The following is an 18,238-nucleotide window of genomic DNA, read 5'->3' as shown; positions in this document are numbered from 1 at the left end:
GGGCCTGCAGAAGTTATTTGATCTCTCAGACGTGGATTCATCGATAGTGGGTAGGTCCTTGACCTATCAGGCGTGGCTTCATCAATAGTGGTTAGGTCCTAGATTTGTGAGATGTGGCTTGGTTAGGTTTTAGATTTGTGAGATGTGGCTTCATCAATAGTGTTTTAGGCCTAGATTTGTGAGAAGTGACTTCATTGATACTGATTAGGTCCTAGATTTCTGAGATGTGGCTTCATTGATAGTGGTTAAGTCCTAGATTTGTGAGATGTGGATTCATCGATAGTGGTTAGGTCCTAGATTTCTGGGATGTGGCTTCATCGATAATAGTTAAGTTCTAGATTTCTGAGATACAGTTCATCGATGGTGGTTAGGTCATAGATTTGTGAGACGTGGCTTCATTGATAGTGGATAGGTCCTAGATTTGTGAGATGTGGAGGCTGCTGTGGTTGCGACCTGCATTCTGCTGAGGAGGAAGCTTCCCCGATAGTGGTTGGGTCCTATATTAGTGAGGGGTGTCTTCATTGATAGTGGATAGGTCCTAGATTTGTGAGGTGTGGAGGCTGCTGTGGTTGGGACCTGCATTCTGCTGAGGAGGAAGCTTCCCTGAGAGTGGTTAGGTCCTGGATTAGTGATGGGTGTCTTCATTGATAGTGGATAGGTCAAGATTTGTGAGGTGTGGCGGCTGCTGTGGTTGGGACCTGCATTCTGCTGAGGAGGAAGCTTCCCTGAGAGTGGTTAGGTCCTGGATTAGTGATGGGTGTCTTCATTGATAGTGGATAGGTCCTAGATTTGTGAGGTGTGGCGGCTGCTGTGGTTGGGACCTGCATTCTGCTGAGAAGTAAGCTTCCCCGATAGTGGTTGGGTCCTGGATTAGTGAGGGGTGTCTTCATTGATAGTGGATAGGTCCTAGATTTGTGAGGTGTGGAGGCTGCTGTGGTTGGGACATGCATTCTGCTGAGGAGGAAGCTTCCCTGAGAGTGGTTGGGTCCTGGATTAGTGAGGGGTGTCTTCATTGATAGTGGATAGGTCCTAGATTTGTGAGATGTGGAGGCTGCTGTGGTTGGGACTTGCATTCTGCTGAGGAGGAAGCTTCCCTGAGAGTGGTTGGGTCCTGGATTAGTGAGGGGTGTCTTCATTGATAGTGGATAGGTCCTAGATTTGTGAGATGTGGAGGCTGCTGTGGTTGGGACCTGCATTCTGCTGAGGAGGAAGCTTCCCTGAGAGTGGTTAGATCCTGGATTAGTGAGGGGTGTCTTCATTGATAGTGGATAGGTCCGAGATTTGTGAAGTGTGGAGGCTGCTGTGGCGCAGCTCTTAGTGATAAAGGTCCCTCCACAAGACCCCAGAGATACCCCCCGCAGCTCCTAGTGATAAAGAGCCCTTCACGACCCCTCAGAGACACTCCCTGCAGCCCCTAGTGATAAAGGGCCCTTCACGACACCTCGGAGACACCGGCTGCAGCCCCTGGTGATACAGGGCCCTTCACGACCCCTCAGAGACACCCCCTGCAGCCCCTGGTGATAAAGGGCCCTTCACGACCCCTCAGAGACACCCCCTGCAGCCCCTGGTGATTAAGGGCCCTTCACGACCCCTCAGAGACACCACCTGCAGCCGCTGGTGATAAAGGGCCCTTCACGACTCCTCAGAGACACCCTTTGCAGGCCCTAGTGAGGAAACACCTTCCACGAGACCCAAGAGACACCCCCCGCACCTCCTAGTGATAAAGGACCCTCCACAAGACCCCAGAGATACCCCCCGCAGCTCCTAGTGATAAAGGGCCCTCCACAAGACCTCAGAGACACCCCCTGTAGCTCCTAGTGATAAAGGGCCCTTCACGACCCCTCAGAGAAACCCCCTGCAGCCCCTAGTGATAAAGGGCCCTTCACGACACCTCGGAAAAAACCGGCTGCAGCCCCTGGTTATAAAGGGACCTTCACGACCCCTCAGAGACACCCCCTGTAGCCCCTGGTGACAAAGGGCCCTTCACGACCCCTCAGAGACAGCCCCTGCAGCCCCTGGTGATCAAGGGCCCTTCACGACCCCTCAGAGACACCACCTGCAGCCCCTGGTGATAAAGGGCCCTTCACGACTCCTCAGAGACACCCCTTGCAGCCCCTAGTGATGAAACACCCTCCACGAGACCCAAGAGACACCCCCGCACCTCCTAGTGATAAAGGGCCCTCCACAAGACCCCAGAGATACCCCCCACAGCTCCTAGTGATAAAGGGCCCTCCACAAGACCTCAGAGACACCCCCTGCAGCCCCTAGTGATAAAGGGCCCTTCATGACACCTCGGAGACACCGGCTGCAGCCCCTGGTGATAAAGGGCCCTTCACGACCCCTCATAGACAGCCCCTGCAGCCCCTGGTGATAAAGGACCCTTCACGAGGGGTACGGCAGCCTTGTCGGTCCCCTCACGGAACTCACGTCCAAGAAACAGCCCAAGAAAGTGCAGTGGACCTCTGCCTGCCAGGAGGCGTTCGATGCCCTGAAAGCGGCCATGTGTACTGCCCCTGTGCTCCAGGCCCCCGACTACTCCAAGGAGTTTGTGGTACAAACTGATGCCTCCGAGCATGGCATTGGGGCAGTCCTGTCACAGATGAATGACCAAGGCCTAGACCAGCCCGTAGCCTTCCTCAGCCGAAGGCTGTTACCCAGAGAACAGAAATGGAGCACCATTGAGCGCGAGGCGTTCGCCGTAGTCTGGGCCCTCAAGAAATTACGACCCTATCTGTTCGGCACCCATTTCAAAGTCCAAACCGACCATCGCCCCCTGCGATGGCTCATGCAGATGCGAGGGGAAAACCCCAAACTATTGCGGTGGTCAATCTCCCTCCAGGGGATGGATTTCACCGTAGAGCACCACCCTGGTACTGACCACGCCAACGCTGACGGCCTCTCCCGGTTCTTCCGCCTCAGTGAAGAGAACCCCCAAGAGGATGGGTAGTTCTCTCCGGCTTTCAGCTGGGGGGGACACGTGTTAGACCCGGCCTTGTGGCATGGCCATCCCTGACCCCTAGCCACATCCCCTGACCCGTACACCTCATTCAGTCCCTCAGTACACGGCCTAGCCGGTCCTGCCCGCCAGGACCCACACACACCCGACCCGGACTTCCTGTCCGTGCCCTCCATCTTCCCAGCACCACAGGGCCCGCGTGCCCACTTCATGCACCTACGATGGCCGCCCAGCCCCAGCACAACCCAGGCCTAGAGGCGCCGGCCCGGCTGGGGAACATCGCGCTCCCATGGAGTGAGAGAGGGAGGAGCAGTTTCCATCGCACCTCTGGCCTCCCCTCTGGAGATGGGTTTCGATCGGCCCTCCGGCCTCCCTGAGGGCTGGCTCCACGCCTGCTGGGTGTCTGGGACTCCTCCCGACCCGGCCCTGAAAGGATCAAAGGACAACATGGCAGGAAACTCCAACGAGCGGCCCCCAGGCGCTAAGACCCCTGCCTACACGGACCCCGGACATCAAAGAGGGGTTGACCTATAACAAGGGGTGCTCTGGGACTATCAGGAGATTCGACTCTGGAACGACGAGAGCCCTGCTGACGTGGTCGCGGCTCCCTTGCAACCTTGGAACACCTGAGCCCTGCTGAGTGACTCGCGGCTCCCCTGAAGATCGTAAGACCTCCGAACTTGTACTTGAGCCCTGCTGAGTGACTCGCGGCTCCCCTGAAGATCGTAAGACCTCCGAACTTGTGCTTCAGCCCTGCTGAGTGACTCGCGGCTCCCCTGAAGATCGTAAGACCTCCGAACTTCTGCTTGAGCCCTGCTGAGTGACTCGCGGCTCCCCTGAAGATCGTAAGACCTCCGACCTTGTGCCTGAGCCCTGCTGAGTGACTCGCGGCTCCTAAAGACTCCCTCGGTCCAGCTGGACCGCAGCGTAGCCCCCGGCTCGAGGATTGTGAGCTGTGCGTTGGGTACGCTCCTGCATTTGATCCGGATCCCCAAAGACTGTCCCGCTACCCCCTTTTCCCTACCGAGACTCTCTGAGCCCGTGCTCTATTTGTACATATCCATCTTGGTGATCATAAAGATCCGACGTAGCTGAGTAGATAAAGGATCTGTTCCCAAGAACCTACTGTGTGGTGTCTCTTTGTCGTGTGGTGCCGTGTGTACGATCCTAGATACGAGACTCTTCCTCTGAGGAGTCTCCCGCCAGTGCCCGGCTACATTACCCCGAGGGTAGGTCTCAAGGTGATCAGGTGACCTCCCTGTCTCTCCTGGGATCGCCTTCTAACACTCACCATTTTCAACATCTACATGGTCCTGCTTGTAGCCATTGTCTGACGCCACGGGCTCAACATAGTCTCCTACACTAATGACACCCAGCTGATTCTCTCCCTTACTGATTAACCCATGGCTGCCAAGAGCAACTTCCACAAAGAGATGGAGGCAGTCACCACCTGGATGAAGGAGAGTTGCCTCAAGCTCAACTCAGACAAGACCAAGGTCCTCATCCTAGACTCCACTCCCTCCACCTGGGATGACTCCTGGTGGTCCGCAGTGCTCTGAACCCCCCCCCCCACACCCACGGATCACGCGCAAAACCTCTGCATCATCCTGGACTCATTGTTGTCAATGAGCCACCAATTCAACGCCCTATGTTCCTCCTGCTTGCAGACGCTCTGTGTGCTTCAGAAGATCTTCAAGTGGATCCCCACTGAGTCCAGGAAAACGGTCACCCATGCACTCATCAGCAGCAGACTCGACTATAACAATGCACTCTACGCTGGCACCACCTAAAAACTCCAAAAGAAACTGCAGAAAATCCAGAACATCTCTGTCAGACTTATTCTGAAAGTACCCTGCTGCAGCCACATCACCAGTCACCTGAGAGACCTACCCTGGCTCCCGATCAGGAGAATAACCTTCATGCTCCTCACGCACGCCTACAAAGGCCTTCACAACACCGGACCTGCATACCTCAACCACTGCCTCTCCTTCTACGCACCCACCAGACATCCGCTCCACACAACTGATCCTGGCCACCATCCCACGGATCCGCAAGACCACGGCTGGAGGGAGATCCTTCTCCTACTTCGCTGCAAAGGCCTGGAACTCCAGGCAATCACCGTTGCTGCCTCAATTCAGGAAGGATCCCAAGACTGAACCGCACATCCACCCCTCCCCACTGATTGATTGATTTATTAGTAATAAAGCACCCTCCAGGAGACCTCAGAGACACCCCTGGAGTGTCTAGTGATGAAATACCCTTTGTGAGACGTTAGGAACATCCCCTACAGTCCCTAGTGATAAAGCGCCCTCCATGAGACCTCAGAGACACCCCTACAGTGCCTAGTGATAAAGCGCCCTCCACGAGACCTCAGAGACACCACCTGGAGGCCCTAGTGATAAAGCGCCCTCCAGGATACCTCACAGACACCCCTGCAGTGTCTAGTGATGAAATACCCTTTGTGAGATGTTAGAGACAGTCCCTAGTGATAAAGCGCCCTCCATGAGACCTCAGAGACACCCCTACAGTGCCTAGTGATAAAGCGCCCTCCACGAGACCTCAGAGACACCACATGGAGCCCCTAGTGATAAAGCGCCTTCCAGGATACTTCACAGACACCCCTGCAGTGTCTAGTGATGAAATACCCTCGTGAGACGTTAGAGACATCCCCTACAGTCCCTAGTGATAAAGAGCCCTCCATGAGACCTCGGAGACAACACCCCAGCCTCTAGTGTGGAAGTGCCCTCCATGAGACCTCAAAGACACCCCTGCAGTACCTAGTGATAAAATACTCTCTGTGAGACGTTAGAGACATCCCCTACAGCCGCTAGTGATAAAGTGCTCAGCGCGAGACCTCGGAGACACCCCTGCAGTGCCTAGTGATAAAGTGCCCTCCATGAGACCTCAGAGAAACCCCTACAGCCCCTAGTGATAAAGTGTCCTCCATGAGACCTCAGAGAAACCCCTTGCAGCCCCTAGTGATAAAGTAACCTCCACGACCCTTCAGAGACACCCCCATAGCTCCTGGTGATAAAGGGACCTTCATGATTCCTTTAGCTTTGGGGACCTGGAATAATCTGAACTATCGCACTTGCAGGCGAGAGGGATGGTTAGTAGTTGTTTTGGTACCACCATTGGCAGCGATGACAGGTAATCGGTGGTGTAAGCTGCAGTGGCCTCCTGGTCAGGTCCTGGCACTTATTATTGTACAAGTTGAACACTGCTGGAGGGTCACCTCCTTCAGCTCATCAGGGACTGGAGGGAGAAAGAAGACAAGACATGGCTGCGGCAGCTCTTCTACGGGACTGAGACTCAGGCTGGGAGGAATTTTGTGAAAGGCTAACGAGGTAAGTGCTCACAGTGGTAGGATGGGAACCTTGGGGAGACAGAGAACACTGAAGTATCTGGTAATTAAGGCATTCATTGATGTCAAGTAGGCCCCAGACTTACACTATTTTCCAATTGTCCTTGACAAGACCTGGACAGCATGAGGAGACCCTCTCTGAGTTCAGGAGCACAGGAGGCTGCAGCAGCGATGCCAGGAGGAAGGAATGACCACATGTAGAGGGGAGAGAAACAATAAGGAAGATATGGGAACGCTAACGGTTGTAGAACTGAGCAGAGTGGGAACCCTATAACACAGGAAGTTGTGGGGCACGGACTGTTTCCTGCTGCTGCAACTTAAAGTCACATGGAAGTAGTTGTCCTATCCTGTTGCCTGACAAGGACTTGTAGTCCATCATGTACAGCCAGCCCCTTCCTCTGAGCCCATCCTCCACAGGCCTGTCACCCACTCTTCCAAGCCTACCCAGGTGTCCAGGTAGGCCTTCAGTTCTGTTGGTCTGTGATGTTTTTCTGTGTGACAATCTACATGTGGGTCTTTCTTCTAGCTCACCTGGCTAGCTTTGGGCGCTCTGGACGATCATCTCCTAATCACTCTAGACTAGTTTTGTTTGTAGTTGTGTGACCTGGAAGTTCTCTGGTGTCTTCAACCCTTTACAAACCTGCCTCTGATTTGACCTTTGATTCTTCTACTCTTCTCTCTCTGGTTCTGCCTCTGCTCTTCTGTTTCCCCTGTGCCTCTGCTTGTCCCTTCCTTGTTCTTCCTCTCTCTCTCTAGTTCTATCCCTTTTCTTCTCTGCTTGGTTCTGTCTCTTCTTTCTAGTTCCACCTGTTTCTCTCTTCATATTTCTCTCTTTTTGCTCCTTCTTATTTGTTCTCCTTTCTCTCCCTGGTTCTATCTCATCTCTCCCCAGTTCTATCTCTTCCCTATCAGCTCTGTCTCTTCTCTCCCTGGCCTGTCTCTTCTCTCCGTGGTTCTGCCTCTTCTCTCCCGGGTTCTATCGCTTCTCTCCCCGGTTTTATCTTTCCACTCCCTTGTTCTATCTCTTCTTTTCCTGGTTTTGTCACTTCTCTCCCCAGCTCTTTCTCTTCTCTCCCTAGTCCTATCCCTTCTCTCTCTGGTTCATTTGGTCACTTTCTTGTTCTATGTCTTCTCTCCCTGGTTCTGTCTCGTCTCTCCACGGCTTCTCTCTCTTCATTCACCTGGTCTATCTCTTCTTTCCCTGGTTCTATTTCTTCACTGCCTTGTTCTATCTCTTCTTTCCCTGGCAGTGTCTCTTTTCTCTCTGGCCCTGTCTCTATTCTCCCTGGTTCTTTCTCTTCACCCTCTTGTTCTATCACTTTTCACCCTTTTTCTATCACATCTCTCTTCCTGGTTCTGTCTCTTCTCTTCCTGGCTCTGTCTCATCTCTCCCTGGTTCTACCTCCTCTCCCTGGTTCTATCTCTTCACTCCCTTGAAGTTTGAAGTTTATTGATTTGTATAGCGCTGAATCACCCCAAGGGGTATCTCTGCACTTAGGACGGTGGACTACAGCCAGAGCAAAGAGCTCAAAAAAGGTGAGTTTTTAGAAGCTTCCTGAACTGAGAGAGGTTCTGACAGTTGCGGAGCTGAAGGGGTAACTCATTCCAGAAGGCAGGGGCAAGATGAGAGAAAGCTTTGCCGCCATTGCGCGCCTTTTTAATTCTAGGGGTGCATAGTAGGAGTTTAGAGCCTGATCTAAGAGGACGTGAGGGGGCGTACTTGATTAACTTGTTTGAGAGATAGGAAGGGCCTAGTTCATTAAGGGCCTTGAAGATAGTACAGCTTATCTTAAATTTTACCCGCTTTCTCACAGGGAGCCAGTGGAGTTTTTTGAGGAGGGGAATAGAGGAAGTTCTAGATGGGGCTCCTGCTACAAGGCGGGCGGCCGTGTTCTGCACCACTTGTAACTTATTAAGGGAGGCTTCGTTGGCCGATAAAAGCAGAGCGTTACAATAATCCAGTCTACTTAGTACCAGGGCTTGCATCAGCCTTTTTTTGGTAGAAGAGGGTAATAGGGGGAAGATCCTTCTAAGTAGACTTAGAATGTAGAAGCAGGTACCCGCAATGGTGTTGGCATGAGCGTCAAGAGTGAGGTTCTGATGGATCCTGATGCCTAGGTTCTTGACCACTTCCTTAGGGGACGGGGCATTTCCCAGCTAGTCAGGCCACCAGCTGGGTGACCAGCTTATAGCTGCTCCTCCAAACAGCATGATTTCTGATTTCTGCCTCTTCTCTCCCTTGTTCTATATTGTCACTCCCTGCTTCTGTCTCTTCTTTCACTAATTCTATCTCTTTAATCTCTTGTATTATCTTACTTTTCCCTGGTTCTGTCTCTTCTCACCCGGTTCTATCTCCTCACTGCCTTTTTCTATCTCTTCTTTCTATGGCAGTGTCTTTTCTCAACCCAGTTCTATCTCTTCTCTGCTTGGTTCTGTCTCTCATCTCCCTTGTTCTATCTCTTCACTCTCTTGTTCTATCTCTTCTTTCCCTAGTTCTGTCTCTTCTCTTCCTGACTCTGTCTCTTCTCTCCCTGGCTCTACCTCCTCTCCCTGGTTCTATCTCTTCTCTCCCTGGTTCTGCCTCTTCTCTCCCTGGTTCTATCTCTTCTTTCTCTAGTTCTGTCTCTTCTCTCCCTGGTTCTGCCTCTTCTCTCCCTGGTTCTATTTCTTCTTTCCATGTTTCTTGTATCCCGATGTCTGTCACTTCTTTCCCTGGTGCCCGCCCTTCTCTCCCCGATTCTATCTTTTCTCTTCCTGGTTCTATCCCTCCACTCCCTTGTTGCTATCTTTTCTCTCCCCAGCTCTGTCTATCTCTTGACTCCCTTGTCCTTCCTCTCATTTACCTGGTTTTGTCTCTTCTATGCCTGGTCTGTCTCTTCTCTCCGTGGTTCTAGCTCTTTTCTTCATTATTCTATCTCTTCTCTCCCCGGCTTTGTCCCATCACTCCATTGTTCTATCTCTTCTCTCCCTTGTTCTGTTTCTTCTCTTTCTGGTGCTGTCCCTTCTCCCCTGGTTCTGTCTCATCTCTCCCCGAATCTACCTCCTCCCCCTGTTTCTATCTTTTCTCTCCCTTGTTCTGTCTCTTCTCTCCCCTGCTCTGTCTCTTTTCTCCCTGGTTCTGTCTTTTCTCTCCATTGCTCTGTCTATTCTCTCCCGGTTTCTATCTCTTTCATCCTTTGTTGAATCTCTCCTCTCACTTGTTCTATCTCTTCTCTTCCTAGTTCTGTCTCTTCTCTCCCTGGTTCTGTCTATCACTCCCTTGTTGTGTCTCTTCTTTCCCTCATTCTGTCTCTTCTCTCCCCAGGTCTGTTTCTTCTCTCCCTGGTCCTATCTATTCACTCCCTTGTTCTCTCTTCTTTCCCTTGTTATGTCTTGTGTATCCTCAGGTCTGTCTCTTCTCCCTTGGTTCTATCTCTTCTCTCCCAGATTCAACCTCCTCCCCCTGGTTCTATCTTTTCTCTCCCTTGTTCTGTCTCTTCTCTCCCTGGTTCTATCTATTCAATCCCTTGTTGAATCTCTTCTTTCCCTCGTTCTGTCTCTTCTCTCCCCGGCTCTGCCTCTTCTCTCTCCGGTCCTATATCCCCACTCCCTGCTTCTATCTCTTCACTCACAGCTGTATCTCTTCTTTCACTGGGTTTGTTTCTTCTCCACCCGTCTCTGTCTCTTCTCTCCCTGGTTCTGTGTCTTTACCCCCTGGCTCTGTCTCTTCTCTCTCCGGCCTGTCTCTTCTCTCCCTGGTTCTAGTGTGTCTCGCCCTAGTTCTATCTCTTCTCTTACTAGTTTTGTCTCTTCCCTCCCTGGGTCTGTCTCTTCACGACCTTGTTCTATCTCCTCTCTCCCTGGTTTGTCTCTTCTCTCCTTGGTTCTGTCTCCTTGTTTTACCTCCTCTCCCGTGTTCTATCTCTCTGTGTCTTCACTCCTTGTCTCTGTCTCTTCTATCCTAAGCTCTGCCTCTTCTCTTCCCGGCTCATTCTCTTCTCTCCCTGGATCTGTGTCGTAACTCCTTGAGTCTGTCTCATCTCTCCCTGGCCGGTCCCTTCTCTCCCTGGTTCTGACTCTTCACTCCCATGTTCTATCTCTTCTTTCCCTCTTTCTGTCGCTTCTCTCGCCGGCTCTGTCTCTTCTCTTCCCGGTTCTATCTCTTCTCTGCCCAGCCTGTCTTTTCTCTCCCTGGTCCTGTTTGTTCTCTCCCTGGTTCTGTCCCTTCTTTCTCTGGTTCTATCTCTTCTCTCGTTGGCTCCATCTCTTGACTTCCTTGTCCTTTCTCTCATTTACCTGGTTCTGTCTCATCTCTCCCTGGCTCTGTCTCTTCTCTCCCTGGCTCTTCTCTCCCCGGATATGTCTCTTCTCTCCCCTGCTCTGTCTCTTCTCTCCCTGGCTCGTTCTCTTCTCTTCCCGGTTCTGCCTCTTCTCTCCCCGGTTCAGTCTCTTCTCTCCCTGGCTCTTTCTCTTCTCTCCCTGCCCCTGTCTCTGACGTTCTGTCTTTCTTCTTCACAGTCCAAATGCTGCCAGAACATCCTCCTGTACTTCGACGACCCCTCACAATGGCCCGCCGTCTATAAAAGAGGCAACCAGGTAAGACTGTGTTTATCTGTGGCTAGGGCCATGTGCGGTGGTGCCCCTCCATCTGTGCCCAGATCCCCCTCTACGAGCTGCTTACCTGGGGGGTTTCCTGGCCTTGGACGTGTCCCCTGACCTCTGTGCCTGGGTAAAGCTCTTAAACCTCCCACCCTGTCCTGTGATGCTCGTTGGTGACTCAAACCTGTGAGACAATGGAGGAGTCTACAGGGCTGAGCAGGGGCGGGTGGGGCTGGAGGGGTCTTTGTCTGATCCATTTATTCCTCTAATCCCACTCACTTCAGGGGTCTACATTGGAGATTTGTAAAGGACCCTAGTGGGTCGGTGGAATTCAGCATGTCAATCATAGTGGCGTTAATGGACACACATTTAATTGTACACTCTTTCCACTTCCTTGTTTGGGTCTCTGCTGTCACCAATGATGCGGCGACCTCAAGGCGCTGCCCCTCGTTTCCATCCTGTATCATGTTGGAAGGTTGTGATGTACTTAGTATCCTCCTAATACCCTCGCACCTGCATGATGGGAATGTCCTGGTCCATGGCCTCCCAGACTGCCCGTTGGCGCCATCTAGGGGCATCGTTCATGCCTCATGAAGGGGCTGAAGAGACCTGATCACATCACCCCCATCCTGATGGAAGTCCATTGGCTCCCCTCGCCGATCTGTACCATCTTCACAACCAGCTGCATCATTTGCAAAACCATCACGACCAGCACCCCCGCCCATCCTGCAGACAAACTCGCCACCTCTGTGGTTCTCGGCACAGCCGCAGCCAGGACACCCTCAGACTAAGAAGTGTAAAAATAAAAAACAAGAGAGCAGCCCTTTTCCATCCATGGACCCAAGATCCCTGGATGCATGGTGAGCTCCCTAAAGCAGCTCCAACTTAGGAAATAGTGTAAAACTCATTAAAGAACATTACACCACAATGCAGTAACAGCCACAAGATAGCTGTCACTCGTTGACTTTAGGATTGTCTTTATCCATGCACATGGGTCGTTTGGCTAGGTTTGCGCTATAGAAATACAATATCCATACATATATCAATACCAGACAGACTAAGAAGCACTGAGGGGAGAGGAGGGAAGAGACAAGGGAGCAGATGAGAGGAGAGAACAGGGAGGGGGAAGGCAGAGGAGCTTTGTGAATGGTGATCGTTTCCATAATACTTTCATCTTCCCGGGCACAGCAACAGTGCATTGTGGGTAGACAACCTTAGGTGCCTGGTCGCGATGGAGGTAGCAAGAGAGGTGAAGGTAAAATTATGGAAGCAGCCTTTCCCTGCCGAATTGAGACTTTACTTTAATTGAAATCTGAAATAAAAGGAATGTCTAAAGTTTGAGAGAATCATATCTTGACCTTGAATTGCTGTTTTTTTCTATATGAATGTGTTTTTATGGAAGTTTTTGTATTTGCGCTCTGTAACGGTTTACTGACACAACATCTATGTCACAAGCATCGATGTAGCAAATATCGATGAAAAAATATAGACTAAAAAAATATCGACTCCCCATACTTAAACAGGTAAGTACAAAAACATTGACTAAAAAATATCGTTGACATTTTTTTTTAGATGTACAACATATTGATTTATATATATATATAAAATAAAATAATATATATTAATTATATTAAATTTTAAAAATAATTTTAACAAAATAAAATAGATGTAATATATATTTTAACAAAATATAACAAATAAATGTAATTTAAAAAAAGATAAACATAATAATTTTTACATATACATATATTTACTTTAAACGATTGATAAACTATTATTTTTAATTTATTTTAAAACTTTAAAATTATATAAAATAATATATATATGAATGATTTAAAATATTAGAAAAAAACATTCTATAATAAATGAAAACATCAAACTATTAAAAAATATTTAAATTTAAATTTCCCAATACAGTCAGTGCAAAAGTAGGGAAAATGTTGGATAGCGGAGAGGTAAAAATTACTATTCCAACACCAATTAATGCAACAGTAGAGTAAGTGTTGGATAGCGGAGGGATTACATTTACTATTCCAACTCCAGTAAGTGCAACAGTAGGGAAAGTGTAAGATAGAGGAGGGGTGAAATTTACTATTCCCACTCAGTGAGTGCAACACTAGGGAAAGTGTTGGATAGAGGAGGGGTAAACATTACTATTCCCACTCCAGTGAGTACAACAGTAGGGAAAGTGTTGGATAGTGAAGGGGTAAAAATTACTATTCCCACTTCAGTCAGTTCAAAAATAAAAACAAAATATTTTAAAATCAAAAAATAATATTATAAAAATTTATAAATAATTAAATGTATAAATATGTTACAAATTACAATACCAATATATTTAATATATACAACGAAAACATATTATAATATTAAATACATATAACAAATACCTAAAAATAATATATAAAATAAAATAAAAAATTAATTTCCCCCCCAAAAATATTTTAAACTAGAAAATATTTACAAACAAAAGCATTAATTATTACATAAATGTATTTATTTTATTTCCTACCCTATACCACCACACAAATCACAACACACTTCTAAAATTTGGAAAAAAACATGCTCCCATAGTTCATATATTTATCAATTAAAAAATATTATTAATTTAAAAAAATTAACTACCCACACTTTAACCCTATAATCCCCACACCTAAATTAAACTGTAAAATTATAAATTGCACAATTAAACTTATTTTAAAATTATTACTATTAAACAACTAATTGTAAAGTAAGTTGAGATATGATTTTTTTAAATATTAAATGAGAAACAGTGCTTAGAAGTCACCAATGGTCAAAGGTTACTTGCGGTTGCAAGGGACCACTCCAAATGTAAAGCTCGGGTCCACGCCGATGGAGGGCGGCCTTGCTACTTAACCCACGCAGGCTCCGCTGAAAAATGGTCTTGGATGGAACCAAGCATCGAGGTCGAGGGCATGATGCGGTGATCTTTTTCATGGCATACATCTCCTGCGCATGAACTCCCTCCATGGCATACATCTTCTGCACATGCACTCCTTCCATGGCAAACATCTCCTGCGCATGCACTCCCTCCATGGCATACATCTCCTGCACTCCCTCCATGGCACACATCTCCTGCGCATGCATTCCTTCCATGGCATACATCTCCTGCGCAAGCACTCCCTCCATGGCATACATCTCCTGCACTCCCTCCATGGCACACATCTCCTGCGCATGCATTCCTTCCATGGCATACATCTCCTGCGCATGCACTCCCTCCATGGCATACATCTCCTGCACATGCACTCCTTCCATGGCAAACATCTCCTGCGCATGCACTCCCTCCATGGCATACATCTCCTGCACTCCCTCCATGGCACACATCTCCTGCGCATGCATTCCTTCCATGGCATACATCTCCTGCGCATGCACTCCCTCCATGGCATACATCTCCTGCACATGCACTCCCTCTAAAGAATACATCTTCTGCGCATGCACTTCCTCCATGGCATACATCTCCTGCGCTCCCTCCATGGCATACATATCCTGCACCCCCTCCGTGGCATACACCTCCTGCACATGTACTCCCTCCATGGCATACATCTCCTGCGACTGCACTCCCTCAATGGCATACATCTCCTGCACATGCCCTCCCTTTATGGCATACATCTCCTGTGCCGGCACTCCCTCCATGGCATACATGTCCTGCTCCTGCACTCCCTCCATCGCATACATCTCTTGCGCATGCACTCCCTCCATCACATACATCTCTTGCGCATGCACACCCTCCATTGCATACATCTCCTGCACATGCATTCCGTCCATGGCATACATCTCCTGCTCATGCACTCCCTCCATAGCATACATCTCCTGCGACTTCACTCCCTCCAACGCATACATCTCCTGCACATGCACTCCCTCCATGGCATACATCTCCTGTGCATGCGCTCCCTTCATGACATACATCTCCTGTGCATGCACATGTCCATATATGTGTGTCCGGGCCAGGGCCTGGTGATGCCCATGTGTGGTGGGCGGCTCAGGCTGTGTCTCCGTAGTCATAGCGTCCTATGTGCTTCTCCACATGTAAGTTTTGGTTGCCCTGGCAACATTCATTGTATGGGTGGTGTGGAGCTAAAGAGGGACTCTCTTACAGGCTTGTGTACAAGGCTGGTGTGTAGTCCTAGCTGTGCTGACAGCACTACCAGCACAGCACGAGATGTGACTGTTTCCATAGGAACCGAAACTGAGCCAATTATGGACGGAAAGTACAACGCAGAAGGAACATTTTCATAATTTGTATTCAAAGTTTGCTCTAGTAAATAAAAACACTACACAATGAGAAATGGATTCCTCTGAAAGCAGTCAGAGGGAGACTAAATGAGCTCCCTTGGTTTTTAGGTCTCGCCTGACACAGCCCATGAACTTTCTCCTACAAGATCATTTGTTAACTTAAAAAAACGTAAATGTGTGGATTTGTCATCACTCGTCCTTGCGACCTGTGTTAGACCCTCATCAGTGGCAGCTGGCACAGAACGGGGGTGGCAGACAGGAGGCGAGGGGCTCCTCACCGCTCTGTCCCATGTCGTCTCTCCTTCACCGAACAGGAAGCAGCCAGGCTCCCCTGAGCCAAACACAACGCTGCAATGCAGCGTTGTGATTGGTCTGAGTGCCTTAGTTTGGCGGTCAGACGGGGACTAGGGGACTGGACATGTTTTCCACCCAGCCTGTAATGCAGCTGGGTGGAGAACATGCTAAGTGAGCATGACTGTTTGGCTGGCCCGAGACGGCCGGTCAAAGCATCACGCGCACTTCAGTGTGCCCACCACCCCATCCCTGCCCTGTGAGTAGAGCAGCCCCACCCCCATGCTGCCGCAGCAGGAACAAATACAATGAAAATAACATCAAGTTATTATCATTTATTTTTCCTTTCTTTCGTTTTATTTTTCATTTCTTTCATTTTATTTTTCCTTTCTTTCACTGCTGCACATCAGCAGTGTGGCGACGCTCCTCTGCCTTAGCGGAGGAGCCACCACTGATGATCCGTTCCCACCTCTCGGAGCACATAGGGTGCCCCCTCTCCCCATGCATTATTGTCTGAACATGAGCATTTCCGCTTCGCAACAGGAGGTAAAGTGAACGGTCAGAACTCCACAGCGACTGGGGGGCAGACCGAAAGGACAGTGAGACCGCAGCCACAAGATATGGGCTTCAACTGGACCCAAATCAATCAATCAATCAAGGATTTGTAAAGAGTGGCAAATCACCCCTGAGGGTCTCAAGGCGCTTGAGTTGCTAACTGCCTCCTGGTGACCTGTTCATATGAACAGCCCGGTCTTGAGTCCCTTCCTGAATTGCTGGAGCGATGTGGCGGTTCTAAGGTGCAGGGACAGGTCGTTACAAGCTTTGGCTGCCAAGTGTGAGAAGAAGCGTCCTCCACTGTTGCCTCGGCGGATCCAGGGGCGTCTGCAAGGAACAGGGAGGTTGATCGTAGGTGTCTGGTCAGTTGGTGGAAGGTCATACGTTTGTTGATGTATGCTGGTCCTTCGTTGCGCAGGGCTTTGCATGTGTGGGTCAGCATCCTGAAATGGCATCTCCTCTGGATTGGGAGCCAGTGTAGGTTCTTGAGGTGTGATGTGGGCTCATTTGGGGAGGTCGGGAATGAGTCTTGCCACTGAGTTTTGTAATGTCTGGAGCAGTGCTTTAAATGGGCCGGTACTCACCGGTACGGAGTACCGGCACTTTTATATTTTCTCCCCTTGAGTACCGGGACCTTTCCTCAGGAAAGGAGAGTACCGGTACTCATAACGGCCCGGTTTTGATGCGGTTGGTGCTGCGCTCCATCCTTGGCAGGTCTTTCTGCACGGTCTACAATGGGTTAAAGCGCCTTTCAAACCAAGCTGAAGCCTGGGCTGCGCTGGTTCAAAAGCGCCAGCAGAGCAGCTCGCCTTCAGTAGAATACAGAGCTGCGTGTGCATCTCTGGAGTGAAAGGTCGAGTATCGCTGCAGGGTCCCTTTCAGAGGGGGTCTGAAGGTGACAAAAAAACCTGATTGGCGCGAGCGTGGGCCACATTGTTCAGGGACACATCTTGTTAGTATGCCCATTGTTTTAATCGCGCGCAAATCTTCACCCATCAACAATTTAAATCAGCGGGATTTGCATGAAACAATATCCCGGCCCTCTAGATTCATCAATGCATTCATGCTTTTAAAAAAAACATGCAGCACTAGTACTAATTCGTCAGTGTGCCATTTATTGGAAAACATAGCCCCGCCCCAAACTCTGCCCCCAATCCACAACTTTTTTTTTGTGAGTACCTGCACTTATTTTTTTCCATTTAAAGCACTGGTCTGGTGTCTCTTCAAGAGGTGTGTGGTGATTCCTACGTCAAGCGTGTTCCCTTAGTCCAGCCTGCTGGTCCTTCTGGTGTTGAGTAGCAGCCACCTGAAGATCTTGCGGTGCATGCGTAAGGCGTGGAAGCCGGCGGGCGAGACTTTGTCTGTTTGTTCATAGATAGCTCGCTGTCCAAGATGATGCCGAGGTTGCAGGCGTGGTGTGTCGGGTGCGGCGAGTGATGGACCAAGCGATGGGCCCAAAAGGAATCAAATATCTAGTGGTTGTTATTCCCCCCACTACAACCGAAGTACATCAGAGCAACTTCTGGACATACTTTTCCGAGGTCTGTACAGATGGGGCAGGCTTGTATCTCTTGGGTGGGCGGAGTAAACTTCGTGAAGATGACCTTTCTGCCTTGAATGTTGTATCTCTTCCGGTCTCTGCTAACTCGGAAGATGTGGACTTTCATGTGGGGGGACAGACCGCCTTGGAGAGCTAGGGCCATTATGATGAGATCCCGATGAAGAAAGCATGGGTGCCCCTGACACAGAACGCTATATATTTGTCTGCAGCGTAGGGCCAACGCATTTAAAATAATGCTGTTTTGGTATATGACACTCGTTCACCTAAAGGCGATTACAGGAGTCCTGACGTTGGCTGGAGAGGCTGTGGAACGAGAGGGGCAGACCTACACCTGTGGTGCGAGTGTCCACAGACACAGCAGTCCTGGGCCCGGGTTGTAGGAGTAATAAAAAGACATCACAAGCGTGGCCTTCCCGATGCAACCTGCCATGGCCCTGTTGGGCTGGATGGAGGATCCAGAGTTGCTCCCCTCTCCCTGCCTGCGATTAAATTGCTTTCTTCCGTGCTCTTGGTGGTCCGACTTGCTGTGGTGGTGCTCTACGTCAGGACGCTGGGCACGTGGTGGACTAAAGTATGGAACATTCACTCCATGGAACAACTCGCAGCAGTGCTACAGGACTTCATGTCCAGATGTGATACGATACGGGAGGGTACCCCGACCCCAGATCTAGGGCGTCTG

At 49.7% G+C, this 18,238-nt stretch overlaps 1 protein-coding gene across 1 annotated transcript in view; it reads left to right on the top strand.

Annotated features, from left to right (window-relative positions):
• TMEM145 (transmembrane protein 145) overlaps window positions 1-18,238 on the top strand; it is a 325,900-nt gene that overhangs the window by 191,731 nt on the left and 115,931 nt on the right. Inside the window, exon 3 of the mRNA XM_085615577.1 lies at window positions 10,818-10,895. Coding sequence (XP_085471703.1) covers window positions 10,818-10,895 — 78 coding nt within the window. The remainder of the gene's footprint in view (window positions 1-10,817; window positions 10,896-18,238) is intronic.

The sequence above is a fragment of the Triturus cristatus genome, chromosome 7, assembly GCF_964204655.1.
Source record: "Triturus cristatus chromosome 7, aTriCri1.1, whole genome shotgun sequence".
Classification (NCBI taxonomy): Eukaryota; Metazoa; Chordata; class Amphibia; order Caudata; family Salamandridae; genus Triturus; species Triturus cristatus.
This window is presented reverse-complemented; position numbering and strand designations above follow the sequence as displayed.